This window comes from Temnothorax curvispinosus, unplaced genomic scaffold, assembly GCF_003070985.1.
Source record: "Temnothorax curvispinosus isolate PA1 unplaced genomic scaffold, ASM307098v1 QBEX01014078.1, whole genome shotgun sequence".
Lineage (NCBI taxonomy): Eukaryota > Metazoa > Arthropoda > Insecta > Hymenoptera > Formicidae > Temnothorax > Temnothorax curvispinosus.
The window spans coordinates 948,476-963,323 of record NW_020223858.1 but is presented as its reverse complement, the minus strand read 5'-3'; the positions used below and the strand labels follow the sequence as shown (position 1 = coordinate 963,323).

At 37.8% G+C, this 14,848-nt stretch overlaps 1 protein-coding gene across 1 annotated transcript in view; it reads left to right on the top strand.

Annotated features, from left to right (window-relative positions):
• The first annotated feature begins 1,645 nt into the window (after positions 1–1,645).
• LOC112464279 overlaps positions 1,646–14,848 on the top strand; it is a 27,697-nt gene continuing 14,494 nt past the window's right edge. Inside the window, exons 1-2 of the mRNA XM_025031172.1 lie at positions 1,646–2,359; positions 5,832–6,302. Coding sequence (XP_024886940.1) covers positions 6,230–6,302 — 73 coding nt within the window. The 5' untranslated portion in view covers positions 1,646–2,359; positions 5,832–6,229. The remainder of the gene's footprint in view (positions 2,360–5,831; positions 6,303–14,848) is intronic.

Sequence of the window (14,848 nt, the reverse complement as noted above, 5' to 3'; positions counted from 1 at the left end):
TCCGATCTATGTGCACGTTACCCGTTTCCGGGTGCGTGCCTCGGACTATTAGAACAAGCTAAATATCTCTGTCTCTTGAAACTGATTGAGAAAAATCGCCTCGCGTTACTCGCGTATCTCAATGTTTTAATTAATTCCGAAAATTCATCAACACTCGGACAAAAATCCTGGTCGCTAGCGTATAATAAAATATCTAAATGCATTTAAATATAAAATCAAGTGTCAGTTTAGTAATATTGAAATCATTCAATCATATTAGAAATAAGAACAGAAAAATCAAACTAACTTTTGAATAGCTTCTTATCAAAGTAAAATTGGAATATGGGATTTCAGCTATTTTCAGAAATGTAACTTCTTTATTGTAAATATAAAAAATGTAAATTTAATGGGGGTCTTATTTTTTATTTTTTCATTTATCCTTCTTCAAATATTATTTGTACTCTAACATTTAGTAAATTCTTTCATATAAAAATTATTTTGATTATATTTTTATCGAATATTCTATTAAGGATGTATCACTGGTACAATCTTAGACAAAAGTGCATGAAATTTGAAATACTTCAATATCTACGGCTAACGCATAGTAAATCTAGATGTAAGATACTCAAATGATAGTAGGAGTCTTATTTTTACTCCTACAAAGGTATTTTTTACTTTACAAATGTTTTTTCCAGTATTATTTGCGATTTTTGTAATTTATGAGCCTAAACTTTTGGCAGTAAAAATGCCCTGATTTCAACTTTATAACGTCAAATTATTAATAAAATTAATAATTAATTATTAATTATTAATTAATAATTAATTATCATTAATTATCATTAATTATTAATTTATTTCTTTAAAACGGTGTAGTAAAGACAATTGAAACTTGACAGGTAGTTTCATCTATTCGTATACTAGATGTACAAAAAAATTCAAAATATTGGTAGCGCTCTTTCAACATTTTTTTAGCTTAGTTTTATCCGTCAAAATCGTCTCATCTTCCCATAAAAATACGTGTAAAATCAGTGAAAATTAAAATCGTTATATCTCAGCAACCGTTTAGTGGATTCGTTTCTACTTTTTTTGTAGCACATCAGGAAGACTAAAAGAACATTCTCACAAATTTTTATCCACTTGGTAGCGCTTTGAAAATAGGTGCAGTACATCCTTAAATCTTATGTAAAACATTTATCTGTTCTTTTACTCCAATTTAGGCATTATCTTCTCTGGCTGTACGACATTTTTTTCGAAACACACAATGAGCAAGTCGTTAAAGCAATCTGTCTCGAATACTCGTGTCTCGTAAAAACCGTTTAATGGATTGAAGAGAGGAGCATCGTGAACGGACTCCGCTTTAGGAATTCCTCGCCGGGCGGATATACACCTTATCGCGGCTCGTCTTTCACGAGGAGGTATACCCTTCGGCGGAGGTTATCTGTGGGAGCCGTCAGGTGGGAGGTGGAGTCACGGGTGACGAGTCTCGGTAGGGCCCCCGTCGACGCCGTCAGCAGATAGGTAGGGGCCCCCCCTCGGGATCCCCACGGCACGCACGTACCCCCGGTGTAACGTTGGACCCCCACTTGCGGCCGGCCGGAGTCGCGCTGGTTGCGCGCGGTCGGCGATGACCGTCGTCGAGCCGCCTATACAGTTGTAGTCGGTGCACCACTCCGCGAGTATACGCGACAACACTCCGCGCGCGCGGCGGACACCCCGCGAGAAATAGCACCGGTATACTCCGATACCAGCGGACGAGCCGCGAGTCGTCCGCGGAAATCCCGGTGCCCGGAAAAATTTCGACGCGAAGCGGAAAAGCGGGCGAAACGCGATCGCGACCGGGGTACGGCACGCACCTTCCCCCCCCCCCCCCGGCGAATACTTGTACGCGTGTAGTGAATCGGGTGTCTCCGAGTACTCGAGTCTTTCCCGGGTAGGAAAGGGGTACCGTGCGTGACAAGGGGTACCTGGCACGAGGTCTACGTTTTACACGCGATCGCAGTGCGGACACTTTGCGTGACAGACGCACCGCGTCTAGTACCTGTATTCGGTAGTAGGACACTCGAGTTTTGGCGGGAGACGGACGGGTGTTTTCTAAGTTTTCTTTCATCTATAAAATCTAAAAATTTTGGAGTCGCGCCTGGTGTGCTCATTGATGAGTAATTCGGATACCGACGGGATCGAGAGATCCACAATTGCATCGTTTGAAATCCGCATTCTGCTGTTTGAACCGCGGGAGTGCTACGGATATTCTGCGAATACTAATATTCGTTACCTGACAAAACGAATATTTCAATCTGAAGATTGGCAAAAAATCTTTACTTTTTAATCGATTGCAATCGAGGAAAGAAAAGGTACTTTCCAGGACCAGAAAGAAATACAAGTGAGTAATGTTGGAAACATAAAAAATACAACATTGTACTCGAATAATGTGATATTGGTTTCCAGTCAAATTGATTAGACGATTAATTAACGATGTAAAGAAAGATGAAAATAATTTGAAAAAAGTCGAAAATACGGAGAGATTTCATAAAATTTTTAGAAGCGATATTTCGTAGTAATAATGTTTTGAAGAAAGTAGTGAAATCATGAAACTGTCACGATTGTCAGTTTATGGCCCTCTCTCTTTTTCTTTTTTGAGAGAGAGAAAAATTAAATAAGGAGAAAGACAATATCATAGATCTTATTGTTAGAAAAGTTTATTTGTGAAATAAAAGACATTTTTTAGCGATTTTTATAGAAATATTTTGGAACGGTCTTTAGGAAAGTATTTAAATATTAGGATTAATATTTAAAAGGACGTCCCAATAATTAATTAATTAATAATTTTGGTGGATAGGAAATCACGATTAATCGATTAATGAATTTGAGACGGAACGTGATGTACATATTGAAAAGTGCAGAACATCTAAGGGACGGTTGTGATTAAGACGTTATACGTTGATCATATTGATGAATTAATGATACGGCGTGGTAATATCGTAAATGCGACTGACGTCCACGAATTGAAAATTACGCGCGTGATTTACGCAGGAGATACTTTTGCGTCAAGTAGACTGAGGAAAACGCACGAACGGATGGCGTTTAATGCACGGTATTCGTATGCGCACGCGATAATGGTGACAGTATTACGTTAATAGAGGTGCGTGAGCGATCAGATGTATGCGCGTATCTCAAACGATCGTCACTTGAATGCAGTAGGATGAGTGAGAAAATACGAACGTTTTGTTAGAGAACTTGACTTCACAGAAAAAAAACTCATCACAAGTACCTACTGATGCTTAATTTTCTTTTTAATTTTCTTACGAGAAATTAAATTGTTTTCTTTAAAAAAAACGCAGATTATTCTTTTCTAGTTTTTGTTTTTGTTAATTTTTGTTTCAATTATTAATTTTTAGAAATATTTATATTGCAAAGAAGTACTAATAATAATAAATATTTGAACATAATTTAACTATTATTTTATTATATTATTATTCAACAGCATATAATAGTTTACATCAATATTGTAAATACTATTTCCCGGCAATTTCTGTATAAAAATTTTATTTTTATCTAAAAAATTGGATGACACGTTTGAGTTATGATCGTTTGAGATCTTCGCACAATTCTGAACAAACAAGAAAAGTAGAAAGCATGCACATAAATCGATCTGATCTGAACTGAAGTAACGGCCGGTTTTAAAGGAATTCCACGGATATTTATGCAAACTGATATTCCACCCTCGCTCGTGAACTATCCATAATCCGATGAATCAGCCTGGCTAATTGGCATTCCGTTAGCCATGGAAAGTTCAAGGAAATACACTCGCAAGTGCGGCTTTATTTAAAACTGTTATATTTAGACGATTGCTTGTTTACGATCGCTTTGCGTTCCATTATATGCTAATTAGAAGCGCAACCCAGTAATTAGCCATGTTACTTTACGCTCGAGTAGATCCGCCCGTATTAAGAACGCGATTACTACCGATACCCGTCGCGATCCCATTTGTCTAGAGATTTATCGGACGCGGTAGATATCGAGCGTATTTTCCGCCAGCAAAGATTGAAAAAATAACGAATTAAGAGATCTCGATTAATTAAACGCCAATAAATAGACGATAGAATTGCGAATAATATACTAGTCCTCATTTCGTCAGTAAAGTAGTTGAGAGAGAAATCGTACAAATTGTAAAGTATAATTAAGTCCATAACTTTTAAACTAATTTAAAAACCTTTTTTTTATTATTTTGCAACATGGAAACGAATGGAAAATGCCACTTTAAATGATAAATAAAATTTGTAAATTTAATTGCAATTTAATTTTTGTTTTGATGGAATTTTATGAGTTTTATTACGATATGTAAATAATAACTTTTTTTATAGATAAGGTATCGTAGATAAAATATTAAATAAAATAACAGAAAGAATGTCAAGACTTATCACGATACATTATGACTAAAGAAAGATTTCCAGCTCCTTTTGCGATAAAGTGAAGTCATAGAACAAAGCAAAGGGGTTTAGAATAATTAATCTTGTTACGCACACAAAGGATTAGAGTATTCATTGTACAGTACTGACCCTCTTTCCATCGATCGCTCCATAAATCACCGCCATCACGCGAGTAAAAGTCTATTTCGACGGAACGATTTTAAAGCGTTATCATAGAACAGACATTTGATACAAAATTATTCGCATATAAAAGTTTATATACATAAATATCGTGCAGATAGGTCAAATAAAATTCTACATGAAGTACGCGAGAGATAAGGGAACGAAACGAAAACATTCTCGCCTTCACTTTTGATAACAAACGCGTAAGAATTTGTTATTTATACATGCTGTCTTGAAATCTCCGAAATCTTAATTTTAACAATAAGCTGCTTTATTAATGTCTTTAATTAGTAAGTGTTGCTCCGGAATCCCCACAATACTGGATTTAATCACTATCACATTTTATATTAAATATTGAAGGATCGTAACGAATAGACCGTTCAAGCTTCTTTTTAAGATAACAGTTAATCTTCGTATCTATCGGAGAATCTACCATTAAAATTAAATTTGGACATTTCAAAGCACTTTACGTGTATGAAATATATACAACTTCAAGAATACTATAGAGATGTGCGAATCAAGGATTTTTGATGTCGAATCGAATCGGATCATTGAAATATAATTTTTAATTAACAATATAATTATTATTAGATTGAATTTTAACGCATAGATAATAAGAGAATATTTTAATGTGGAAAGAGAATATTAATTATATAAATTTGTAAAAAGCAAAAACATATTTAAATATATTTAACATAGAACTAATAAAACATACTTTTTTGAATGTCGCAGTAACTAAAACAATTAGGCGAAAAATCATAGATAAATTATTAAGATACTCTAATGTAGCATCCAGTAACATTATTCAATTATGTACATAGAAATTAAAATAAAGTAAAATATGCAATTTATTTTATTATCAGCTAAATAGTAAGCTATCACATATAGCTTACTATTTTTTACATACGTTCAAACTTTTACTTACAATTGGATAGGATCACACACCAAAAAAAAAGAAATAAACTTTTTGACTACTATTTAGCCGCTCATTGAGCAGTTGTAATACTGAATGCACTCACTAAATGCACCTATTAACACGATCATGCTGTTTTGCTTATTAAAGAGAAATATGTTTTTATAAAATTGCCAACAAATACATAATTCGTATTCAAACGATCTAGATCAAAATTCAAAATTTTCGTATAGTTCACATTTGAATTATAGAAATTTCAATTCGAATAGTTCGCACGTCTCTAAAGAATACTGTAGCAATATTCCATCAAAAAGATCCGAACGGAACTTAATGCTATCCATTCAATGCAGCCAATCGTTTGAACAACCACCGAAGACTCGTTCCGCGAGATCGGCGATTGATTTATCGGAGAACGGGAGCGTCGCGTACCGTCCGACCGACCGGTGAAGTTGAGCACCTGACAGGTCTTCAGGTAGCGAACCGGATAGAGATCCGAGTCACTGCGGAAGGCGGACACAGCTAGAGAACGCTCGTATCTCTCGTGAAGAGGGGGACGTTCTTACATGCGCCGTCGTCGCGCCGTCGCGAGTCGCGAGTACAAATCGCACGCGAGCAAACGCCTCGGCGGCAGTACACGTGCTCCACGACCTACGGCGTACGACGTCGCGACGGCCGACGCTTCCGTCCCGTCGTCGCCGCAGCTCGCCGCACCGCAACCGCAGTGATAAATGTGCCGCCGTTGTCAAGGATGACGTCCCGGCCATTCTCCAAAATGATGACCGCCTGGATCACCCTGCTGGCCCTCGGCACCGTTTGTCGCGGTAAGTACAATTTGCCGATTTTCCACCTGTCAGTCGCATAGAATTTAGATTAATCGCCGAGTTATCGTGCTAGATTAGTCGCGGGCTGCGGTTCGACAACTTAATCTTCGAAAAATAACGCAGGCGTCCGCGTGCAGTTTTATTAAAAATTATTTGAAAAAAAAAATAATCGACACTTATAAAGCATCTAAAATGGAGGGAACAGCAGGAAGTGCTTATATCAAAAGCAAAAGCCGTTTGCCGTTTATTGCTTTTACATCTACGTCATTATTGCTATAATACATTCTTTTGTTTTTACTTAAAATTTTTTTCCATAATTTTCAATTTTTACCGTTTTTTTTAAATTAATTTTTACAATTGTTGGGTATAAATTGAGTTTGTACAATTAGTCAATTGAGTTAAAATTTGATTTCCTTTTAATTTGTTTTAATAGACTTCTATAGTTTTAATCGCGATCCCGTCAACGCTCGTTATCACCTGAAAATTACGAGCAGTTATTTGCATTCTAATTGGTGCTCTCAATATAGCTTCTAATAGCCGATCGAACTGTCTTAAAATAGAAAGCTAGATGATAGAACGATCGATACTTATTTCTAAACGCGCGGCTGTAAATTGACAATGCGACTTGTCGTCACACGTGCCACTTGGGTATGCATCGATCGTAGATATGTAATGACAGAAATTTGATGCATCGTCGATTGATCGCCTCGACGAAAATTACTTACGTAATTGAGCGATTACAGGGACTCACGATGGAGATTAATGCATTATGTAACGCAGGATGCGCTGTTCTTCGTTCGAGCGCGGAGTCCCTGAAAATTATTTCCTTTCCACTCGACAACGACAATTGTATTAGAACATTTGTCAAACCGGAGCCACAATCTTTAAGATTAGTTTGTTCGCTTTAATGAATTATATATGTATGTTAACATTTTTAGGAAAATTTCACGGTTATTTAGAAGTAACTTTCGTTTGTAGCAACTTCTTAATTTGCTTTATTACGATTAAGCTTTAAATCGAATCATTGTTAAAATAAAGATTAATTTAAGTTGCACGATAAATCAAATCGAAGAAATATAGAAATTTAACTTGTGACAAAATTAAAAAAAAAATGTTTTTTTATATTGTTTGACATCACATTAATTAATTTCATAATTATCCGTTCTTTATGTAACGCTAATAAATTTTGAACTAGCAACGGTTTGCTCGATCCTTTGGCCTTTGGTGGCGAAATTACACGTGTCATAAACACAAGGAACACAGGCAATAACATATCATACTTGTGATAAACACCTCTTGCTTGTCTCACAATATTAGCAAAATTAAAATGTTATTATTTGTCGACTGCTAATTATTCAACGACGAAGCGATCCGCGAAGAGCCTGGAATCTTTTAGAAAACAATGACTTTTTTTATTCGACCCAATTATGACTACTTTTATTAAATTCAGGTGTTACGACGCTTCGATCATTAATTTTGATCCTTTTCAAGTGTAAATATATAAATCATAAATTCAATAATAAAAAAGTATGTAAATTGTATAACTCATATTAACAAGGAAACCTTAACAATACAATAGAGAATAATTTTAGAAATAAATAGCAGTGTCTTGAAAGCTCAGGTCTCCCGCGCCAGTCGCTCAGTCGCTCGCAATTTTGCCAATTGAACATATCGCTCATCATCGCAAATTCCTTTCCGCGCTGTCGCTTTTTGTTCGAAAACATCTTCGAATATTCGATCGATATGACGATTCGCGCTCGAAGACATCTTCTTCACAAGTGCAAATAAGTGTCACCTGTGTTTCTTGCTTTCGTGCACTGAAGACCGAAAAATCTTCTTCGTGGTCGGTGAAATCGGTTGGTTACACACTCTGCGTGTCGCGCTCTGAAGGATCTCATCCTCAGATTCCGGATGCCGGGCACACGTTTTACGCTCGTGCGTTTTGTGAAAATTTACTTAATTACTGTACATATATAATATATATATACTATATACATGTAAATAGTCGTTAAATTGAACAAAGTACTTTTATTATATTAAAGACAATCACAGTTTATAATAAAACTTGAGCTTATGTTGATTTTACCTGATCTCGCTCGCGTTCCCGCGCTCTATAATCATACAATTATCATTATTTAATAATGCTTGCATATAATGTCTGCAATAAAAGACGAAGCACGTAAAAACTCGATACAAGTCTTAAATAATATTCGGAATATAATCCAATTATCTTTGTAATTTAAACAGAAAGCATTTTATGTTAGTATAACATTTTCCCCCACACACAGCTTCTCACAAGTAACCTTCCCATGCGATTATATAATTTCAATGTCCGCGCATAGAATCGCCTTGAACAATACCTTTTTAAGCCGCTCACCTCTAATCAGCTATTATCTGCGATTGTTAACACGCACTAATAAACACTGTAAATAATACGCCATGTTTAACACGGAATCAATATGCTGCGAACCATCATCATTTTTACGACTCCAAAGACCTTAACCGACAAGGGCCACGCAATATTAAACCACGGTACAAGGGCTGCATTCGAAATCACTATTACGAGGGCATTTGGAGTTGGACGTTGGACCCACGATCTCGACACGATCGTAATTGCTCGATTCGCCTCGAACATTAGAATTCTCAGAAGCGGATCCGGAATTCAAGTATTGTGCCGAAATTTATTCTATTCTACCTTATTCGACCTTTAAGCCCCTTGCACAATGCCAGGCAACAGGCAATAGGAACAGGAAATAACAAAAAAATCGTTAATTACAACCTAAAAAATTCGAATGCTATGATAGGTTGACAACAGGCAATAGGCACAGAATTTCCAACGTGACGGAAACTCTGTGTCTATTGCCTGTGTCACTGTTTATTCTGCATTTTTACATGATTTCTGATTTCTATTCCCTGTTCCTATTGCCTGTTGCTTGATGGCATTGTGCAAGGGGCTTTAGACGTGTATTTTATTACTCGTTCTTTTTAAAGTCACAAAATTTTGAAAGTTGCATTTGAAAGCTGAAGAAGCAATGCGAAACGTGAAAGATATGTTTGCGAATTTTTCGTATCTTCTTTTATTCTTCATTACAATTATTCATTTCTGCAACACATTCTCGTTTCTGGTAGATATCTCAGCAATCGTGTAATTTGTATGGAAATTACAATTTTTCCTTCGATTACTGCAGTCTATTACTTATTATTCAAAATCGCATGTTACCTCGGTATATTGATGGTATCGTGTTTAGCAATGATAATCACACATCTGCAAATCTATACGTCTGCAAGCCATATCTTGCGACGCGTAATAATTTTATTTATATAAGGTTACATGTCTTTACAAAAAGAAAGATAGTGGATTTGTTAAACTAAAATAATACATACACACAAGTTTATTTTATAATATTTCTATTTTGTATATCATTAATATAATATATAAAATAAAAATATGAGCTACAGATTTTTATTTTACTTTTCGTTACTGTTCACAATTTATCTTTTATAATTTAAAAATCCTGTGAAAGATCGTTTATCGAAAAATCTGCAGGAACGGAGAAAACATTTCGATTCTCGACATCGCCTTTCCTAGCATTGAAGTCTATCTCTACGCGTCGCAAGTAGATCCACCTTGGCAGTGAAACCAGCTCGAGGCGATTCTCTCGCGCGCGCGTGATTTGTGTTTCGGGATCTCTTTTCTCCTTCTACGCTCGCCACGACGCGGCGATTGCGTTTCATTAACAAGTTCAGCACGTCATCGGAAGACGCACGTGCGACGCGGAGGCGGTGCGCCAACAGCCGCATGAAATTTAAAGGGCGATTTAGAAGGAATGCGTTGCGCTCAAAACTATTTCGTTCCTGCGAAGCGCTATCTTTTATTAACATCGCGACATAATCACTCTTACGTACATTTGTAGTGTTTTTCGCAATCTAGAAATGCAATATCTGTCAGTACAAACTACAAATATTTATTCTACGAGAGTACGTTGCCGTCGAAACTCGGCAATTAATAGCCGATTTATGCATCAAAAGAATTATTCAAATAAAAAGTGATAAACGACAAAATATAAAAGTAAAACTCGAGAAATTTTATAATCAGTCAAGTTTTAATGGAATTCTCGCGCGATTTGAAAATTGTTCCGTTTGAATAGGCCTTAGCCCCGACGCCGATCGATTCACTTTCGTCCCGCGCGTCGCCGGAATAACAAATCGATGGCGACCGTGCAGTTTTCGCCTGACGCTAAGGCGACGACTAAGGCGAAATCATGCCGGGATCTTTCACGCGATCGGAATCAGAGCGAAACGCGGTACATCACGTGCTCCGTTCTCGCGGCGCTGCCCATCGCGATTTCTTCGTCGGCGAGCGCTTATTCGCAAAGATCAATCCGCGTAAGACGGTCGCTGCCGATATGACGCGGATTCATTTGACGATAATGTGAGACAGCTTCAGCGCCCAGATTTTATTAACGGGACGAAACCACAAATTTATTATATAAAATAACAAATTTGATACATAAAATAAAATTCCGAATGTAGTCTTAATGTTAGCTTAGAATGACGATTTTTAGGTCATTTTGCCATTATTTTGACGTCATTTTGATTTCATTGTGACTTGCTGTTCTACCTGGGGGGTAACGAGAGCATTCCGTGCAATTACGTAAGACAAACGAATTCGCGTTCCGATACAGACGGAACATAAAAGCCAGCAACTCAACTCGAGACACACGTACGTCCTACATCCTGCCTCTTATACAGCACGCAGCGGTATTCATATCGGGATATCCTAGGCGATCCTCATCCTCATAGGTCGGCCGGTGCATCACGCCACGCCGTACATAAAACACATCCCGCCGCCGCGCCGGGGAGGAATTCGTACGAATTCCGGCGCGCGCGGTTCTCCTCCCCTGCCTTCCCTTCCTCTCCACCTGTCGGACGGCTCCCATGCACGCAGGCACATCCACCAACCCTCCCCCCTGCCTACCACACACGTGTTTGCATTCCAGCGCGATGTTTCACTAAATGCACGCATTGCACCGGGTTTAACCACCCTCCCCGAGGGAGAACCAGTTCTTTCGGGGCCGGCAGCGCGCGGCGGCCGAGACAACGGCGTTGCGTGCTTTACGAGAAGAAGGAGGAAGAGGAGAATGAGGAGGATGAGGAGGAGGAGGAGGAGGAGGAAAAAGGAGCGACGCAAGAGAGCCCGCCGCCGCCGCGCCGAAACTCGCGAAGAATAGGCTGCGATTATTATTCCACGCGATCGACGCGATTTCTCCCCGTTCCCTCCGGAGATATCCTATGTATAAATAACAAATGCGTTTGTGATACGCCAAAGATAATAGGGAAATATAGGATCTCTGTTTTCTATTGCTGAAACTGACTGCAAGTTTAGCAACAGAAAAACAGACCCATAGTCTGCGTCACGCTGCACTTTCGCTGTCTCGAATAAATGTGGATGGTATTATTTATGCGAACCAGACAGAGCTATGCGCGCAAAAAATTTAATCGTATCGATAGTCATCGATACGAAAGAAATGGGAATATGCGAAGATAGAATTTAAAATGAGGCTGCAATAAAAACTGCAAGGTGAACACTTTGCGGAATAGCGGCGTGCAACATCAGCGATTCGTACACGCGCGACGTTTCTGCGGAAAAAAATTAGACGTTGCGAGATAATTAGGTAAATCACAGTTTGTCCGATTTATAATTTGCCTGCGACTGTCCAACGGTCAGATGCGAGAGGCTTGAGCAACGCGTAACCTGGATGCTCGTCGGGAACGTGTAAGTAGTAAGCGCCGATTAATCGAACGTCACGCGTCAGTAGATCGAATCTCCATTGAGCCGATCTCTCATCGCGCTTTACTATCAACGATATTATCAACGATACTACATCAACGATGCTGGTATGCAAGCTGTGTAATTTACATGAAATACGGTGACACATATATTATCTCTTGTTCATGTGGACTAACGCGCTTGAATTGTTGAAGCGTCAGTCAGATAATCGTCATTGACTTTAATATATCGCGTTTTATCCTTCTCTTTCTTCATGCTTTAATTCACATCACGGAGGTGCACCAGGATAGAATTGATTTCAATTGCATTGATGAGGACGGAGAAGGTAACTTCCTCTTCTCGTGTTAGATAATCGTCGGTGACGAAGGTGAGGAGGTGTGATAAAAAGTAAATGAAACGCGGAATTATAGAAGTCCGATAATTCGTAGTGATATCTCCTCGAGAACGACCGCGCGCGATTAGCATAAGATAACAGCCGACGTCCTGCGGACGAAGGATGCACATTCCTGCATATCCTTGACACGATCCGCTCGGCTCCCGCGCTCGTCAAGCGTGCGTCTCGCCGTTTACGGAATTCTCAGGTTTCAAGGCGTCGACGTCGTCACCGTCGTGTGCAAATATAAAAAACGGACGTGCACATACCTCGACGCGAAGTCAGCCGTGCGTGAGAAGATAGACGGAGAGGGGAGGCAGAAAGAAAGAGAGGCAGACAGATCGGTTAATTACTATCCTGCAACAAACGCCGCCCAGGATGCGCGAAGAAATACAAAACCTAACGTCGCAAAGTTCGACAATAGAATTATACATAAAAAGCACAATACTACAATAATAATATCTGTTAGAGCGTTGAGAAAAATTAATTGGATTACGCCGATTAAGCCCAGGAAATGTAAAAATTCACATTTCCAGGGCTAATTCCGCCGAAATGAGAAAGTAATAAAAATCACGTGAATATAAACGATAAGCCAGAATTAATAATGATAACAAAACTAATAAATATTAGAAACAAAAATGAGCGTAACAAAAATGAAATAAATAAGAGAGCAACGTAGATAGCGGAACGGAGAGAAAAGCTCGTTTCGAAAATTCTGCAGAATCGGTAGCAATTGATCATATCGTAGAATGATTTACAACCGATAATGTCCGTGATTTAAATTCCCGCTGGATGGCACATGCATATATGTTCAGTTGAATGGCAAGTGAAGAAATTGTGAATAGTATGCAAATGTAACTAGCGAAAATGATCTCGTGAGCGGAAACGAATGTGACGGCGATGGATCTTCTGACCGGTAACGGCGATCGATTAATATTCGCGGTGAGTCGATCTATCGGCAGGAAACCGGAGGGCCGCGATCAGCCGCGCGCATTTCCGGGATTAATTACAGAGAAGAGAAACCAAATTGAAAGTCTATCCCGGTACTATTTTATGTTAAAATCGAAAAGACCGCGCGGAAAGAAAAAGAAGAGAGTCTCTTTCTCTCTCAAATCCTAATAAATTTAATAAAAAATGTATAATCGAGATCATTTTGCAAACAAGACATTCTGAATGTATTACTCATTAGTATTTTTATTACTCATTATTATTTTTAGTTTACGCTCATAATCAGAACGGCATAATAACGAGGATTTCTGTAATAGTCAATTAAAACCTGTTCGTGTCAGAGCAAGAGTGATGACGTCAAGGATTTTTCACTTCCCGCAAGAAGAGAACAGCTAATTTATATACACTTCGGTTAAATAAATCTCAAGTAAAGTCTCTCGAGTTTGGACTAGGAACGCATTTCGTACGCTTCCAGGAAATTTGACGAACAGAATGCTTCCGCGAATAATTTCGTTTATAGTTAAACCAGTCGAAGGCCTCATCGGAAAGGTGCATTTATCTTGGTGGATGGACATGATGCAATGCGCTTGCAATAACAAGACGTTGAAATCTCGTTGGGAAGGAAAACTAAAAAGAATTCCGTCCCCGACACATTTTTAGTAAAAATTTCAATTTTTTCTAGGCAATCGTCACGAGAATAATTTTGTAACGTACTTTTTATAACGATTTCGATTACTGTCTGCAGAAAGAATACCTGTAAAGTAATAATATCTTGCACACTTTCGTAACACATTTTTTATTTCAAATTATATCCTGTATCTCATATTCGATCATACATCCTGAATATTACACCGCTGTTTATTATCATAAATAAGGAAATAACGAGTGTTAGTTACATATGTATGTTAATGCTACTGCGCATCCGTTGTAATGATTAATAATTTTCATAATTATCACCAGTTAAATAACCGCATCGAACAATATCAAAGAGAATAATTTACGCATAGATAACTACTTAAAGCACGCACAATTCTGACTCATATAAGCTGACGATTTGCATTCGCAAACGATCTTCCGTATGGCGCAAGCATTTGAATTGGTAATTTTGGAAGGAATATTGTCTGTAGGAAAATTAACATCTCCTATACAGAAATCGAAAGTTATGTTTTAAAGATTTTCTCCTTTGAAATAAAAGAAATATATAATTAGTAAATTTAATAATTATTAATTAAATTTCAATTATTTTTGTGCACAAAACACACACATACATACGCACTAGTTTAAAAATGAATAATTCAATTTTAAGAGTAACGATTTTCAAGAAACTCAGAATTTCAGATCCAACATTTGTATCAATCAAGGTGTCTTCAATTTATCTATATGTTTTTTTAATCAATTTCTCTGTGTGTTTCTTTATCAGTTTTATTTTGTAAG